This window comes from Bos taurus, chromosome 19 (assembly GCF_002263795.3).
Source record: "Bos taurus isolate L1 Dominette 01449 registration number 42190680 breed Hereford chromosome 19, ARS-UCD2.0, whole genome shotgun sequence".
Taxonomy (NCBI): domain Eukaryota; kingdom Metazoa; phylum Chordata; class Mammalia; order Artiodactyla; family Bovidae; genus Bos; species Bos taurus.
The window spans coordinates 56628836-56647109 of NC_037346.1; the positions used below are offsets into that span (position 1 = coordinate 56628836).

At 52.8% G+C, this 18274-nt stretch overlaps 1 protein-coding gene across 1 annotated transcript in view; it reads right to left on the reverse strand.

The window, feature by feature from the left end:
* The window catches only part of TMEM104 (transmembrane protein 104), a 71592-nt gene extending 53323 nt beyond the window's left edge, over nucleotides 1-18269 (reverse strand). The window contains exons 1-2 of the mRNA NM_001435039.1: nucleotides 18190-18269; nucleotides 17278-17394 (exon numbers count right to left, since the gene is read on the reverse strand). Of these exons, the coding sequence (NP_001421968.1) occupies nucleotides 17278-17322 (45 nt within the window). The 5' untranslated portion in view covers nucleotides 17323-17394; nucleotides 18190-18269. The remainder of the gene's footprint in view (nucleotides 1-17277; nucleotides 17395-18189) is intronic.
* Between the last annotated feature and the right edge of the window lie 5 nt (nucleotides 18270-18274).

An 18274-nucleotide genomic window follows, 5' to 3' on the forward strand; every position in this document is an offset into this window, starting at 1 on the left:
AAGACCCAGCTCAGCCAAGAAATGAGATAAAAAAAGCAGCAGCAGCTATATCGTCTGCTTTCATTTCCCGTAGTTTGTGGTTCCATCCCTAGAACTCTCTTGAAACTGCGTTCTTAAAAAAACACCAAGGACCAAAAAAACAAACCAAAAAGAAATATAATCACCAATGACCTCTAACCCAAGGCTGCTAGTCTTTAACCTCTCTTCCAGTTGACATTGGCAGTCTCTTCTCTCTGCGTATCTCGTCTCAGCAGCGTCACTCGAGCCTACGGCTTTAATTATCACGGGGACAGAAGAGAAGGTGCTTCCTTAGTGGAACCTTTCTGCCTGAGCCCCTCCACCTAAACACCCAGAATAGCCCTAAACTCCTTTCCTCCATATCTCAGTGCTGGCGATTTTATTCCTAGAGCCTTCACAAAAGCACTTGCAAAATTCTTTGGAACCGTCCTCTTCCCTCCATCATTAGGCGAGTGTACAGAACAGATTGGAAAAACTGATTTCCAAGAGCACGAATGACTTCCGTGGGCTGGTGAACTGAGAGTAGGATGCTCAAGTGTGACTTCTTGACTAAAGGAGGATTGGCTGGGAAGGCGGGAGCGGGCGGCCCACTTAGGAGGTCGGGCTGAACACACACACATAACTACCTATAAAAGAGTCAACAAGCGTCTACATAGGCGGCACAGAGCCTGCAGTGGTACTGCTCTCTTTATAACTCAAATGAATCACTTCTGGCTGAACTACAGCAGCAGGTTCCTAAACTGATCTCCCTACACCCCTAAAACCGTGTGCTGCATTCTAAATCAGAAACTATAATCAGGACCCACTCCAAGATGAGCCTCAGTTGGATTAAAAGGAAGAAGAGAAGTAGGGAGTGTCGGTCACGGCCTCGGGTAGGGTTGATGGGCCGTCGGAGTGCTGGACAACGGGAGGGCGTCCTCTAGAGAGGACACAGCTCTGCCCAGGACCGAGCTCCTGCGCCTCCCCCCAGCCCTCATCTCCCACCACCACGGGACGGGGCGGGGGGGGGAGGTGGTGCCCACTCCAATGCCGCCCATTACAAGCCCGTCCCACCTCCCAAGTCCATCTTGCTCCCAGTCTCAGAGCCTTGATTGAGAGCACTTCTGATGCCCTAGTCGGTTTTGGTGTTGATGTGTTTCTCTTTCCCGTTACTAAGTCTGAGGCTCGCTCTGTCTCACTGCGTCTCTCTGCATTTCTCGGGGTCCTGGCACACGGCCTCAAGACGGGAACCTCGGGGGCTCCGGCTCAGTTCCCTCTGCGGTGAATCTGACGGTCGGTCTTCATCCCAGTCTCACTTTGATCCCGGAGCAGATCCCAGTCCCATGTTAACGTCCCAGTCTCATTTCGATCCCTAGAAGGATCCAGAAAGATCAAGAAGAAGTTGAGCTGTCTTCCTCTGGCTCTCGAGGGATCACACATCAGCAACGAGGTGCTCCCCTGCTGAGAGTCCTGGCCCAGGGAGACGTTGCAAGAATGAATGTGAAGGTGACGGCTAACCTTCTGAATTGACTTTTCAAAAGATGTGATGTCCTTAGGCTCACTTTGACTTTGTGTGTGTTAGTCACTCAGGCATGTCTGACTTTTGCAACCCATGAACTGCTGTCTGCAGGCTCCTCTGTCCATGGATTTCCTAGGCAAGAATACTGGAGTGGGTTGCCACTCCTACTCCAGGGGAATCTCTGACCACGGATGAAACTAAGTGGATTTTTACTGCTTACGCCACTGGAAACCCCAACTTTGACTTTTGCTGGGGTTAATTTGAATCACCGGGACTTGGAGGGAGACCTCCAGTGTGGGCGGGGGTGGGTGTGGTCAGTAGCTCGCCCAGGTCTGCTCGTTTGCTCATTACTCAATAGCTACTGAGAGTGTCCAGTGATCCTAGCCTGTTGCTCAGAACCTGGGGGACGAGAGGAGCAAGACAGGCAAGAGGACACAGACAAGAAAACAAACAACGGCCGCACCACTTTGGAGAAATGTTTGGAAGAAAGAACCAGGGCTCAGTGACAAAGAATAATGGGAGCAGATTTCCGGAGAGGGCGCCTTGTGGTGACATTCCAGCCAGGACCTGAAGCTGAGCGGGAGCCATCCAGGCAAAGGCCAGGAAGAGACTGGCAGGGAGAAAGGCCGAAGGTGGGAGAAGCGGAGGGTGTTCCGGGAGGTCTGAGGCCAGTGTGGCTGGAGCACGGCCAGCAAGGCTGCAGACAGACTCCCCGGCCCTGTGCACGGAACAGGGAGTCCGATGCCACTGCAGGAGTCTATGCAGGCACTGAGAGACCAGGCCTGGGTGAGGACCTAGCGTCTGGTCTTCCAGCAGCTTCATTCCTCGAATTCGCGTTTTTTTGCCACACTGCAGCACAGTCATGCGTTTGTGCCAACTCAGTCGTGTCTGACATCTTTGCGACCCATGGACTATAGCCTGCCAGGCTCCTCTGTCATAAACACCCACAGAGGAGGCTCCCTGGTGGTGAGGACTCTGAGCTTCCATTGCAGGGGTCACAGGTTTGATCCCTGGTTGGGAAACGAAGATCCCACGTGCCTCCAAGTGTAGCCAAAAAATAAATAAATAAAGGAAAAGACAAAATGTCTATAGAAAGGGAGCCAGGGATGCTCACTGTGGGGTGAGTGGGAAGGCGGGGATGCCTCCCTGGCTCAGCTGGGCTCTGGGTTGTGTGTCTGTCCCGGGGGCCGGGAAGGAGGGGAGTTAGAGACGTGACACGGACTCGGGCTTCCAGGGGCCGAGGTCAAGGGCCCTCCCCAAGCCGCAGATAACAGTTGGCGGCAGATCCAGTAGCAGGGATCCTGGCCCGGCTCCGCTGTATGTTCCTGCTGCCTTCCTGGGATCAGCCCTCAGATGGGAAGTGCTCTCAGAGGGTCTCTGCAGGGAGAACCCCTGCCCCCACCCTGAGCCGTCTCCATGAGGAAGGGGAACCCCGTGGACCAGAGGGAGTGCAGCCCAGCCCAGAACCCCAAGACTTACGCACAGACAGGATGGGCCGCTTTCTCTGCCCGCTCGTAGGTGTCCTGGGAGAACGTCACTGTCAGAGGCCGAGGAGGAGTCGTCGTCGTCTTCCTCCTCCTGGGAGGGGGCGGGATGCAGAGGGTGAGGGAAGACAGGAAAGAAAAGGGGACACCCAAAGGGATGAGCCTGCTTGCTCTGTTCTTCTCTTTCCTAGAAGGTATCTGAGCAGGGGGCTTTCCATATTTCCAGGCTGTCCCATCAGGAGGGGTCAGAGTGCTCAGAGGCGAGAGGCGCCGCATGGTCCCTGGATGAAGTTTCCCAGGTCAGAGGGAGGAAGGGAGCAAGCGAGGGAATGCCGGAAGAGCACCAGGGGAGCAGGGAGCAAGGAGGGGATGCCAGGGAGCACCGGGGAGGAGGGGCAACAGCAGAGGCTGTGCATATTCTGGAAGCTGACATTGGCTGGCCGAACTTCATTCTCCTCGCTAAGGTCCGAGAGGGGTCGGGGGTCCCAGGTTCATGGCAGAAGGAAATGGCAACCCCTTTCAGATTCTTGCCTAGAGAATCCCCAAATTGGACAGCCAGGAGCCTGGTGGGCTGTAGTCCGATGGGGTTCGCCAGAGTCCGGACACGACTGAGTGAAGTAACTCTCTTTAACGTTTGCTCGGAGGTCCCAGGAGCCTCCGGCCCACCGGTCAGGATGTGGTGCGGGAGAGCCCTGGCCCACTCTCTGCACTCGGCGGCCCTGGTGACGGAGCCTGGGGTGGCCCCACACACCTGGCGGGTTTCCATCCTCTTCCAGCGGAGCTGAGCGTTGGCTGCCCCCATGGCCTCCACCACAAAGGTAGTCGTCACGAAGCTGCAGGCAAAGGCCATGGGTTAATGCCAAAGGCAGGGAGGAGGTTGGAGGAGATACAAAATAAAAGGAAAAGTCGTTGAAAAACCGGACCCGACCAACCAGCCAGCCCAGAAGCATCTCTCTGCTGAGGAAGGAACCCCAAGTTCCAGGATGGGTTTGACCCTGTAAGAAGGGGTGCGTGCCTCCACGGTGCCTCGCGGGCTCGCCCTGATGTCTGTTTATATTTAGAACGTATTTCAGTGCACAGGAGACCAGGGTGTGAATCAAGCTGATGGGAAGGACAGCGTGTGACCTTGGGGGAGAGGTGACTCGGGGGCAAGGTGATACAGCACCCCAGGAGGGGCCTGCTGGGGGCAGAGGTGGGAGAGATGGGGTAGAGAGACAGCAGATGAGACTCTACACTGGGAGGAGGCGGCTGTCCACAAGGGGGCCGCCCGGGGCTTCAGGGAAGGGCGGTGGGCAGCTCTCACTTCTCCTCGCTGGCAAGCGGCCAACATGCTGATGAACGGAGCACGGGTGTGGATAACTGAAAGTGTGCTTGGCTCTGGAATCACCGCCCTCCCCTTTTTACTTCGTGGGGGGTACTTTTAATTACTTTCCTAATAAGATGGCTATATTAAAATAATTGTTATTTTAATGTCAGCTATTAAAGTAAACGAAGAAAGAATACAATAAATCAACATATTTAATTGATAAATTAAAACATATAAACAAACATATGTTAATATTTTAACAGCCTAATAATCTGGCCCGAATCAAAACGGAGATTGGGAGGTGGCGTCGGACCTTTGTGAGAAGTGAGACTAGAGCGAAGAGAATCTACTCTTTTTAAGGAAAACCGGAGAGACCGGGGTGACAGCAAGAATGCTCTGTGAGCAGACGTTACGGGGCAGGGCCGGGTTCCTGCTGCTAAAACCTGAGTGACCCCACCCCTGCTGAAACAGAGCGGGTGGAACATTCAGGAACATGCACCTCCCTCTTTCTTGAAGCTGCTGGGCAGGCGGGCTTGCCGCAGGCCCCCCTGGCTCACCTCGGGTGCTGGCACCTGCCGCAGGCTGGCAGTCAGGCGGTGGGCACAGGGGCGGGGTGTGGTTGCCCAGGAGTTAACCCACACCCAGTGGGGGTGGGGCAGCCAGCCCTGAAACTCCAGCCACCGCAGCTCCTCCTAGAAAGGCTTCTCATTATCTTGCCTAAGTGACCATTTTAAGGGCTTTCCATTGCCTCTTCTTTTGGGAAGTAAAACTAAAATCCATCTTAATTAAGGCATAAAGAGGCTCTCGTGGCTGCGCTAAGCCAGCTCATGGATCATGCCGAAATATAATGGGTTGGAGGGGCGTGGCGGCCCCTGCCTGGGTGCCCCCAATAACCACTTCCCTTTCAGACGGCTGCCTGCGCTGAAGGTCCTTTGAAGGGGACAGTGGAGTCACAGGAGGACAAGGACGTCTAGGGCTCCTGGCCACAGAGCTTGCAGGACATAATGAGCCCACAGCACCTTGAGGCCACATACAACCCCCGAGAGGAAAACATGGGAAGAAAGGGGAAAACAGGGACATTTTCCCACCCCGTGCAGCCTCCTCTAGGTCTTAGTTGACTTCAGCTACTAAATTCCTGTGGGGATTCCTGGGTGGCTCAGTGGTCAAGAATCCGCCTGCCAGGGCAGGAGACGTGGAGTCAATCCCTGGGTCAGGAAGAGGCCCTGGAGGAGGAAATGGCAAGCTCCTCCAGTATTCTTGCCTGGAAAATTCCACAGACAGGGAAGCCTGGCGGGCTACAGCCCATGGGGTTGCAAAAGAGCAACTACACAAGTGACTTCTTGTTTAGTGACTAAACAAGAACAACAAAATCCCTCTCTGGCCTGGGGCCCTGCCTGTGAGTTCCCCGAGGAGTGGCCCGTAGACGCAGCAGCTGCCGCATCCCGGGTGAACCACGCACACCTGCTCACGGTGCGGGCGCCCCGAGGGCTGGGCCTCCTGTTTGCTGCTGGGCACGAAGCCACGTGAGATTAACACCTGAATATGACTGCACCTGCCTGCTTATCGCTGCTCGGTGAAACTACCTTAAACAAACTCTAAATTCCGAGCTGATTGCCTGGATCACCTGAAACGTTAGTCGGCATCTCTTCTGTGGCTGGGTGGGAATTTCTCAGGGAACGAACGTTGATGGTCACATTCAGAAATTATGGGCACGGCAGAGGAGGAAAGCCAGCCGGGGAAGAAACACGTGAGCCCCACATGAGACATCCTGGAGCCTAACTGGAGGTCTTCGCCTGTTTTTTTTAATTCTGCTAATGTCTTGCTGTGCCTCGGGGTATGTGGGATCTTAGTTCCCTGACCAGGGATGGAACCTGTTCCCCCTGCAGTGGAATCTCAGAGTCTTAACCACGCTGGACTGCAAGGGAAGTCCCTGGAGGTCTTAACTTTCCAGTGATCGGGGGTGGGCAACTACTCCATCAGCGTGAACCACCCCCGCCCCAAGACCTTTGGGCCTCCTCTCCTTGCTCTGCGAACCTGTTAGCAGACGTCTCTGTCAGACGGATGGAGAGAGCTCGGGCTCCCCAGGGAGGTGCCCAGTTTTACCCCCAGCACTTCCACTCCAGGATGGCCTCTTACCTCATGAAGCCCCAGGAATACCAGCAGCACCAGGCTGACTAGCCACCCGGCTGTGGCAAAGGCCTTGGGCATGGTGAGCGCACCGGTGCCCACGATGAGGTTGAACATATACACCAGTCCGACCTGGAACCAAGAGAGTCAACATCTGAGCCCAGAAATTGACAAGCCTCACCACCCTCAATGGCTCCCAAGGGTGGCGATGACAAAACCCGTGGAGACCAGGAGGCCTTAGCCAGGAGGGCACGTAAGAAGGCAGGGCTCCTCTCGGGTTCCAGGGAGGCGGGATCTGCAGCTAGACGCTGGGCAACCAAAGCCCGTGGTCCATCCGTCTTTTCAAAATGTCTCTGGGGCTCGGTTTTACCCTCCTCTTTCGCGTCATCACCCCCATCACTTCATCAGTGCGTATTGTTTGGAGCTGCATCTTAGATGTAGCTCTCTGCTCAACCCGGCTTGCAGGTTTCCCGAGGATGGGCCAGCACGTCTGGGGTGACCTGGCACAAAAACCAACCCACACTGCTGACCCTCCAAAAAAATCCTACTTTTCCAAGGCCACTGAGCATGCAACCCAGTCCTCCTCCACCCATCCTTGCAACTGCCCTTTGGGACATCAACATTCATGCTGGTTCCCTTTGCCCGCCCTTGTTTTTTAAATTTGAGAGGAAATTCCCCAGCGGTCCAGCGGTTAGGACTCGGTGCTTCCCCTGCTGGGACTCAGGTTCAATCCCTGGTTGAACTAAGATCCTCCTGCAAGCCTTGTGGCAGGGCCAAAATTTAAAAAAAAAAAATAAAATTGAGATATACTAATTCATGTGCCATAAAAATTCAGCTGTTTAAAGTACACAGGTTTTCAGTATATTCACAAGTTCTGCAGTCAGCACCACCATCTAATTCCATTTCATTACCCCCCAAAGAAACCCCCTACTCACCGGGAGCCACTCCTAACTTCCTGTCACCCCTGGCAACCCACCTCCCAGTGGAACTGCTGAGTCACTGACTTCAGGTTTGAAGCTTGAGTTCACACCAACTGGACTCCAGCTCAGCTAATTCCAGTGATTCCCTTTTCAAGATCTCCACCATGAAATTCTTTTCTCTGACCCGAAGCCTCGGCTCCCACACCCCGTCCATCCTCACCCATCTGCCTTTTGTGCTCCGTGTGTTGCCCAGTCCCCACCCTCCCTCCCCAGGCCTCCCACTCCGCCGTGGCCTCACTGACAGTCGGCTGGTTCCTGAAAGCTAGCACTACCCCGCCAGCTCCCCACATCTTCCCTGTTCTATCCTTTCTGACCCCGGGCCTCGGAGATGAATCAGCATCCGCTTCCTCGGTTCCCTAATATGAAGCTGCTAAAGGCTCCTGGAATTAAAAAAAAATCCTCACGATGAGGGCACTTCCCTGGTGGGCCAGTCGCTAAGATTCCTCATTCCCAAGGCAGGGGCCCAGAGTGCATTCCTGGCCAGGGAACTAGCTCCCACCTGCTGCAACTAAGGTTCAAAGGCTGCAACTCAAGATTCCGGACGCCATAACTAATATCCGGTGCAGCCAAACAAACAAATAAATAATAAATAGCTTTTTTAAAAATTAAAAAAGCAATTCTAACGCTGAGTCCTCTGACAGATGAGGGTCCCTTCCACTGTGGTTGGCGGCATCAGATTTTCTTTCCTCCTCGTGGTGGACTTGCGAGCACATCCCACGTAAAGGCTCCAAACCTCAGTCTCCAAAACCCAGACCTGGGCACCCGTCTCTCTCAAGTGAAGGCTGTACCTCTAGCGATGCTACAGAGGTAACGGAGACCATCTGATGCACACTCCCCAAGCCTCACTCCTCCCTTTCTCATCTCCCAGTACGAGCAGCTTGCAGGATCTCAGTTCCCCAAGCAGGGAGCGACCCCTGGGCCTACGGCAGTGAAGCTGCAACTCCAGGGACTTCCCAAGCCTTGCCCCTTTCGAACTCAAAAATCGGTGCCTCCTCCCTCCCCTCCTTAACCACCGAAATGAGAAGCCTGAGCAACTAGAGTAGCCCCCGCTCCCCAAAACTGGAGAAAAGCCCACACAGCAATGAAGACCCAGCTCAGCCAAGAAATGAGATTAAAAAAAGCAGCAGCAGCTATATCGTCTGCTTTCATTTCCCGTAGTTTGTGGTTTCCATCCCTAGAACTCTCTTGAAACTGCGTTCTTAAAAAATCACCAAGGACCAAAAAAACAAACCAAAAAGAAAAATATAATCACCAATGACCTCCTAACCCAACGGCTGCTAGTCTTTAACCTCTCTTCCAGTTCTGACATTGGCAGTCTCTTTCTCTCTGCGTATCTCGTCCTCAGCAGCGTCACTCGAGCCTACGGCTTTAATTATCACGGGGGACAGAAGAGGAAGGTGCTTCTCTTAGTGCGAACCTTTCTGCCTGCGAGTCCCCTCCACCTAAACACCCCAGAATAGCCCTAGAACTCCTTTCCCTCCATATCTCAGTGCTGGCGATTTTATTCCTAGAAGCCTTCACAAAAGCACTTGCAAAATTCTTTGGAACCGTCCCTCTTCCCTCCATCATTAGGCGAGGTGTACAGAACAGATGGAAAAACTGGATTCCAAGAGCACGAATGACTTCCGTGGGGCTGGATGAACTGAGAGTAGGATGCTCAAGGGTGTGACTTCTTGACTAAAGGAGGATTGGCTGGGGAAGGCGGGAGCGGGCGGCCCACTTAGGAGGTCGGGCTGAACACACACACATAACTACCCATAAAAGAGTCAACAAGCGTCTACCATGCGGCACAGAGCCTGCAGTGGGTACTGCTCTCTTTATAACTCAAATGAATCACTTCTGGCCTGAACTACAGCAGCAGGTTCCTAACTGATCTCCCTACACCCCACTAAACCGTGTGCTGCATTCTAAATCAGAAACACTAAATCAGGACCCACTCTCAGATGAGCCTCAGTTGGATTTAAAAGGAAGAAGAGAAGTAGGGAGTGTCGGTCACGGCCTCGGGTAGGGGTTGATGGGCCGTCGGAGTGCTGGACAAACGGGAGGGCGTCCTCTAGAGAGGACACAGCTCTGCCCAGGGCACCGAGCTCCTGCGCCTCCCACCCAGCCCCTCATCTCCCACCCACCACGGGACGGGGCGGGGGGGGGAGGTGGTGCCCACTCCAATGCTGCGCCCATTACAAAGCCCGTCCCAGCCTCCCAAGTCCATCTTGCTCCCAGTCTCAGAGCCTTGGATTGAGAGCACTTCTGATGCCCTAGTCGGGGTTTCTGGTGTTGATGTGTTTCTCTTTCCCGTTACTAAGTCTGAGGCTCGCTCTGTCTCACTGCGTCTCTCTGCATTTCTCGGGGTGCCTGGCACACGGCCTCAAGACGGGAACCCTCGGGGGCTCCGGCTCAGTTCCCTCTGCGGTGAATCTGACGGTCGGTCTTCATCCCAGTCTCACTTTGATCCCGGAGGCAGATCCCAGTCCCATGTTAAACGTCCCAGTCTCATTTCGATCCCTAGAAGGATCCCAGAAAGATCAAGAGAAGTTGAGCTGTCTTCCTCTGGCTCTCGATGGGATCACACGACCAGCACGAGGTGCTTCCCCTGCTGAGAGTCCTGGCCCAGGGAGACGTTGCAAGAATGAATGTGAAGGTGACGGCTAACCTTCTGAATTGACTTTTCAAAGATGTGAGTGTCCTTAGGCTCACTTTGACTTTGTGTGTGTTAGTCACTCAGGCATGTCTGACTTTTTGCAACCCCATGAACTGCTGTCTGCCAGGCTCCTCTGTCCATGGGATTTCCTAGGCAAGAATACTGGAGTGGGTTGCCACTTCCTACTCCAGGGGAATCTTCCTGACCCACGGATCGAAACTAAGTGGATTTTTTACTGCTACGCCAGCTGGGAAACCCCAACTTTGACTTTTGCTGGGGTTAATTTGAATCACCGGGACTTGGAGGGGAGTACCTCCAGGTGTGGGCGGGGGTGGGTGTGGGTCAGTGAGCTCGCCCAGGTCTGCTCGTTTGCTCACTTACTCAATAGCTACTGAGAGTGTCCAGTGATCCTAGCCCTGTGCTCAGAACCTGGGGGACGAGAGGGAGCAAGACAGGCAAGAGGACACAGACAAGAAAACAAACAACGGTCACCACTTTGGAGAAGTGTTTGGAAGGAAAGAACCAGGGCTCAGTGACAAAGAATAATGGGGCAGCATTTCCGGGAGAGGGCGGCCTTGTGGTGACATTCCAGCCAGGACCTGAAGGCTGAGCGGGAGCCATCCAGGCAAAGGGCCAGGGAAGAGACTGGCAGGGATGAAGGCCGAAGGTGGGAGAAGCGGAGGGGTGTTCCGGGAGGTCTGAGGCCAGTGTGGCTGGAGCACGGCCAGCAAGGCTGCAGACAGACTCCCCGGCCCTGGTGCACGGGACAGGGAGTCCGATGCCACTGCAGGAGTCTATGCAGGGCACTGAGAGACCAGGCCTGGGTGAGGACCTAGCGTCTGGTCTTCCAGCAGCTTCATTCCTCGAATGTCGCGCTTTTTTTGCCACACTGCAGCACAGTACATGCGTTTGTGCACACTCAGTCGTGTCTGACTCTTTGCGACCCATGGACTATAGCCTGCCAGGCTCCTCTGTCCATGGTATTTACCAGGCAAGAATACTGGAGTGGCTTGTCATTTCATTCTCCAAGGGTTCCAGACCCAGGGATTGAACTCGCATCTCTGGCATCTCCTACACTGGCAGGTGGATTGTGCCACTTCTAATTCCCCAATCAGGGATCGAACCTGTGACCCCTGCAGCGGAAGCATGGAGTCTTAACCACTGGACCACCAGGGATGTCCCCTGAATATCACTCTTATAAGTCGTAACACTTATGAAGAGCAGAACCTTATTTCTTTATGGAAAATGGCTCTGGTGATGGTTCTCATGATAGAACTTAAGAGAAGGCAAAGAGACCTAAGAGAGTGATGGTTCTGAGCCAGAAGTTTTATAGGAATGTGAATTCCCTGGTAGTCCAGTGATTCAGTTCAATTCAGTTCAGTCGCTCAGTCACGTCTGACTCTTTGCGACCCCATGAACCGCAGCACGTCAGGCCTCCCTGTCCATTACCAACTCCCGGAGTCCACCCAAACCCATGTCCATCAAGTTGAGATGCCATCCAACCATCTCATCCTCTGTCGTCCCCTTCTCCTCCTGACCTCAATCTTTCCCAGCATCAGGATCACTTCAAATGAGTCAGCTCTTCGCATCAGGTGGCCAAAGTACTGGAGTTTCAGCTTCAGCACCAGTCCTTCCAAAGAACACCCAGGACTGATCTCCTTCAGAATGGACTGGTTGGATCTCCTTGCAGTCCAAGGGACTCTCAAGACTCTTCTCCAACACCACAGTTCAAAAGCATCAATCCTTCAGCGCTCAGCTTTCTTCACAGTCCAACTCTGACATCCATACATGACCACTGGAAAAACCATAGCCTTGACTAGACGGACCTTTGTTGGCAAAGTAGTGTCTCTGCTTTTTAATATGCTGTGTAGGTTGGTCATAACTTTCCTTCCAAGGACTAAGCGTCTTTTAATTTCATGGCTGCATTCCCCATCTGCAGTGATTTTGGAGCCCAAAAATGTAAAGTCTGACAGTGTTTCCCCTGTTTCCCCATCTATTTCCGAAGAAGTGATGGGATCAGATGCCATAATCTTTGTTTTCTGAATGTTGAGCTTTAAGCCAACTTTTTCACTCTCCTCTTTCCCTTTCATCAAGAGGCTTTTTAGTTCCTCTTCACTTTCTGCCATAAGGGTGGTGTCATCTGCATATCTAAGGCTATTGATATTTCTCCCGGTAATCTTGATTCCAGCTTGTGCTTCTTCCAGCCCAGCGTTTCTCATGATGTATTCTGCATATAAGTTAAATAAGCAGGGTGATAATATACAGGCTTGACGTACTCCTTTTCCTATTTGGAACCAGTCTGTTGTTCCATGTCCAGTTCTAACTGTTGCTTCCTGACCTGCATATAGGTTTCTCAAGAGGCAGGTCAGGTGGTCTGGTATTCCCATCTCTTTCAGAATTTTCCACAGTTTATTGTGATCCACACAGTCAAAGGCTTTGGCATAGTCGATAAAGCAGAAGTAGATGTTTTTCTGGAACTCTCTTGCTTTTTCCATGATCCAGTGGATGTTGGCAATTTGATCTCTGGTTCCTCTGCTTTTTCTAAAACCAGCTTGAACATCGGGAAGTTCAGGGTTCACGTATTGCTGAAGCCTGGCTTGGAGAATTTTGAGCATTACTTTACTAGCATGTGAGATGAGTGCAATTGTGCGGTAGTTTGAGCATTCTTTGGCATTGCCTTTCTTTGGGATTGGAATGAAAACTGACCTTTTCCAGTCCTGTGGCCACTGCTGAGTTTTCCAAATTTGCTGGCATATTGAGTGCATCACTTTCACAGCATCATCTTTTAGGATTTGAAATAGCTCAACTGGAATTCCATCACCTCCACTAGCTTTGTTCGTAGTGATGCTTCCTAAGGCCCATTTGACTTCACATTCCAGGATGTCTGGCTCTAGGTGAGTGATCACACCATCATGATTATCTGGGTCGTGAAGGTCTTTTTTGTATAGTTCTTCTGTGTATTCTCGCCACTTCGTCTTCAAATCTTCTGCTTCTGTTAGGCCTCTACCATTTCTGTCCTTTATTGAGCCCATCTTTGCATGAAACGTTCCCTTGGTATCTCTAATTTTCTTGAAGAGATCTCTAGTTTCCCATTCTGTTGTTTTCCTCTATTTATTTGCATTGATCGCTGAGGAAGGCTTTCTTACCTCTCCTTGCTATTCTTTGGAACTCTCCATTCAAATGGATATATCTTTTCTCCTTTGCTTTTCGCTTCCCTTCTTTTCACAGCTATTTGTAAGGCCTCCTCAGACAGCCATTTTGCTTTTTTGCATTTCTTTTTCTTGGGGATGGTCTTGATTCCTGTCTCCTGTACAATGTCACGAACCTCCATCCATAGTTCATCAGGTACTCTGTCTATCAGATCTAGTCCCTTAAATCTATTTCTCACTTCCACTGTATAATCATAAGGGATTTGATTTAGGTCATACCTAGGACACCACATTTCCAATGCAGGGGGCACAGGTTCAATCCCTGGCTGGAAAACTAAGATCCAGCAAGCCACGACACAGCCCTCCCTTCCCCTCTCCCCCCAAAAAAACTTTCATGGGTAAATTAAGAAGTACAAGAGGCATTTGTGAATTCAAGGATGGCTGAAGGTGTTGGGATGTAAAAGTCAAGGGTCTATTGTCAAGCAGGGTTTCTCAGAGCATTGCTGATACTTGGCGCCAGATTATTCCTTGTTGTGGGGGCTTGTTCTGTGCGTTGTCGGGGTGTTTAGCAGCATCCCTGGCCTTTAGCTACTAGACTCCAGTAGCCCCCACCTCGCCCCTGTGTTGTGACAGTCATGGGATCTCCAGACACTGCCAGATGTCCCCTGGTAGGCAAGATAGCCACTAGCTGAGAACCACTGCCAATAAATGCATAGTGAAATAAACACACTCCCAACAGAAGCTTCAAATAGATCTCAGACCCTATAAGACCTTGCTGCTGCTGCTGCTAAGTGGCTTCAGTCGTGTCCGACTCTGTGCGACCCCATAGACGGAAGCCCACCAGGCTTCCCTGTCCCTGGGATTCTCCAGGCAAGAACACTGGAGTGGGTTGCCATTTCCTTCTCCAATGCATGAAAGTGAAAAGTGAAAGTGAAGTCGCTCAGTCGTGTCCGACTCTAGCGACCCCATGGACTGCAGCCTATCAGACTCCTCCGTCCATGGGATTTTCTAGGCAAAAGTACTGGAGTGGGGTGCCATTGCCTTCTCCTGACAAAGAAGTTAATTAGTGATCAACTGTTGGCAGTTAGCACAAATGGGTAATCCCATTTGTCTTGGGATGTTGCTATTTTTCAGTCTGAGGCTAGTATTCTGGGCCTGGGGGTGGTGGACAGGGGGAACCCTATAGGAAATTGCATGATGTCTCCACCTTCCTGGCCAGAGTTAAACCCTCTTTACTTTCTGTCAAGGGGATCAGAAAGGACTGATCTCAAGGAGCAGAACAAACAGGCAGGGAGCAAACCTGAGCTGAGCCCCTGGTCGGGTGGAAGGCAGTTGCAAGGCAGGAGGAAGCCAGTGTGTGTGTGGGGTCCCCTCTTCTGCTGGTTGGTGACTGTTCCGTGGGGACAGCCTCCAGGGAGGCAAGACAGAAAGCAGACGAGTAGGGCGCAGTCTCAGTAGAGCGGCCCTGCAAACTGAGCTTCCTCCCATTCTCGACTCTTCCCTGTGCCTGACCCCGGGGACCCGCCGCCCCCCACCATGCTCTAGGGGTTCGGTGCAGCGTTCCTGTGGTCCCACCTAAGGGTGCGCACGAGGTCGGCGGCACCAGCATCTTTCAACGGCTTCCCCAACGACAGTTGTCACAGGAAACAGAAGGTGGTGGAGATGGGGAAGCAACAACTTGGGTTTCAAGCAGCGAAACAAGCCCTCTTTCCTTCGAAAGCACCGTGACCCATCTTCAGCAAGACGGGCTGGCGGGGGGCGACCTTAGCAGCTCCTCTCTGTGGGTGGGGACCCCCTTCTTCCTCTATTTCGACCACAGGATCCCTTCAGTCCCGTGCCACTTGTGGTTCCCATACATGGGGACACAGACAAGCCAGTTCTGAGATCACCTATGAGGGCGAGGTGCACAGGCCTGACCATGCTCCTGTGACCCCCACTATCCTCAAGAGGGCTCGTCATCTGAGCCCCCTGCGAGGCTCATCACACATCGGTTATGCAGAAGAATGCAGGCGAAGGCAAACACCCCTGACGCCCACGAGTGGCAGGAAATCACAACAGGGCACAAAAAGGTAGGGAGCGGCTTGGGGCTGGGAACGCACCGCTCAGCGTCAGGCTCTCCCAAGGCAGGCAGCGCGCTTCTGCCTGTGCTCTGCTGAGCAGGGGAATTCAGCTGCAGAGGAAAGCAGCGCCTGCAGTCAAGTCTGTTCTGCAGTCCCTCTGGGCTCAGTGCGGGGAGGTGGGGGGTGCATCTCCAACCCTCCTGGTCTCCCAAGGGATTAAGAACCATTCTCGCAGGATGGCAGAGTTACAGAAACCTCAGGCAGGAGGCGTGTTCTCCGCTCGAATCCTGACCGCTAACTCCTGCTTACTGCCACCTCACCCTTGGTACCATCCACCTTCCCCCACCTCTCCCTTCACCAGCACGATTAGAGAACACGAGCTGCTGTTTATGGTCAATACCCAGAGGAGGCCCTTGAACGCAGACCTTGAACAACACCCAACACAGAGGAGATGGAGGGAAAGAGTTTTAAAAAGCGGAATTTGCGGAGGCCGTTAGGTCTCACTGCCCCATTTCCTGGGGGCACACGCTGACGTGTGAAATGATTACTGAACAGCTGGAGGCCCAAGAAAAGTGGGCACATCAAAGGCTCTCCTTCCCAAGGCTCAGCTACAGAAATAACTCATTTCCTCACCTCTAAGCTTACAGATGTTGGAAGATGACACAGGAGCCCTGGTGACGTTTATAGACAGTGTGGACATGTCATTGCGGATACCCAGAGGAGGCTGTGGCTGTTACATAATTCCACAGATGAAAGGAACATGATCCGAACCATTTCAAGGTTCAAGGACTAACCTGATCAATCATGAGGGGAAGGGGCTTCCCTGGTGGCTGAGGGGTAAAGAATCTGCCTGCCGATGTAGGAGACGAGGGTTTGATCCCTGATCTGGGAAGATCCCACATGCCCTGGAGCAGCTAAGCCAGTGACCCACAGCTACTGAGCTCTAGATCCCATGAGCCGCAACTACTGAAGCCCGCGCATCCTAGAGCCTGCACTCCACTGCAGCAAGAGAAGTCACTGCAATGAGAAGTCCAAGCACCACAGTTAGCGAGTAGCCCCTTGCTGGTCACAACTAGAGAAAAGCCCGTGTAGAAACGAAGATCCAACACACCAAAAAAAAAAAAAAAAAAATTACGAGGTGAAGAAGGGGTCCTTGGAGTCACACACGAATGGCACAGGACCTTGGTGTGAGGGTTTTAGTCAGCTCTTCTCAGAGGTGCTTTCTTATCCATCACATCACAACTCAGGAGAGACAGGGGAGCGTGGATCCCCAGGGAACTGCAAAGCAGGGCAGTTGTTTAAGGTCAGGGACTTTCAGGAAAGAGGACTTTGCTACTTAAGGCAGTGCTGCCTTTTCCTGGGATACTTAGCAGCACTGGGATACTTGGTAGAAACATGAATCAATCATTTGATTATTCCAATCCTCCAGTCCTTCAACTATTCACCCAGGCAAGAGGACTCCGTGATGGAACCATGACCAATCTTCTATAACACAAAGAAGATAAACTGAGTGTATGTGTGAGGGTATCACAGACCCACAACAGTGAGAAATCTGTCATTGTAATTGCTCTAATTATAGGCTCCAGCAAACCACAAGTGGAGGTCTCCGCGTGCGTTCTCTGCCTCTTACACCATCCAAGACTATAAAAGTTGTGCAACATAAAGTTCAGCTAAGAAGTGAAGTGGTTTCAAACTGCTGAGTGGAGCAAAACCCAGAGTCAGCGGCCCTCATGCATATGAACTGACCTCACAGTTTGCAAGAGACAGCAGCCCTGAGATAAAAATAAGGGGCAAGAAAGTCCATTTTGTGTTACTGACTGCTCTCTGATCAACATGTAAAGAGTTAACAAATCTGACTCTCATCCTCTGTTCACCATGGCTTGCTGCTGACTTGGGTTCCCAGACCCCAGCGGTGAAAGCCGCTGGGCTGACAAGCACAGTCCACAGGAAGCAGTGCGCTTCTCTAGAAGCCAAGAGCACCGATGTGGTCAAATTAGGCCCCAAAAGTGAAACTCACGTAGGGAGAATAGAGCTCCCCGGTCTCTGTGATTTCGCCTGCCATTTCCCAAAGTGAGGAAGGGTCCCTCGGCGGTCAACGTTTCTTCCTCGCTGGGGTGGCAGCTGCTGCGGCTCCCTGGAAAAAGAACAGACTTCAGCTTTCTCATGGACCTAGACAGCGGTTGGGGATGTCTGCAGGGCCACCCCCTCCCCATCCTTTAATCAGACGCTTAAGGCCTCAGGGGCTTCCTGGGTGGCTCAGACAGTAAAGAATGTGCCTACAATGCAAGAGACATGGGTTCAATCCCTGGGCTGGGAAGATCCCCTGGAGAAGAGAATGGCAACCCACTCCAGGATTGTTGCCTGGAAAATCCTATGGACAGAGGAGCCTGGCAGGGTACAGTCCGTGGAGTCGTAAAGAATCGGCACAACTGAGCCACTGACACTTCATGGCCTCAACATCTGGCACCAGACAGCTGGGAGAGAAGTATCTCCCTGTATGATAATGACACCTGGGTGGTCTCTTTCTACCTTTCCCTGACTGTGCAGGGCATGTACTCATTGCTGCTCAGACTGCAAGTGATTTAAGGATCCTCGGATGCCACTAAGTCTCACCCAGCACAAGGGTCTCATCAACACACTCTGGTTATCCCCATTCAATGCCAGCAACAGCGAGCTCACGATCGCAACAGGGCAGCCAAATAACTGCCTCCTCCGCCTGGGGCTTGCAAGGGGCTGGGGGCTTTCCGAGCTCACCCCCGCAACCCAACTCCTTGTCCCAGAGCCCCGTAGAGGGCCTCCGCTCCACGTCCCCCAACCTGCCCTGGGGCTCTCGCTCCTCTCCGATCCTCTTCCCCATTTTCCTCCCCTCTCCTGAAGGAGCCCCGAGTCGGACACGACCCCAGCCCACCCCAGCCTCTCGCCCCGACACCTGCAGCGAAGCCAGCTCTGGGCCGCCGCGGCCGCCTCCTGCGATCCCCGGGGCTGCGACCGGCGCCAGCTGTCCCGCACCAGCT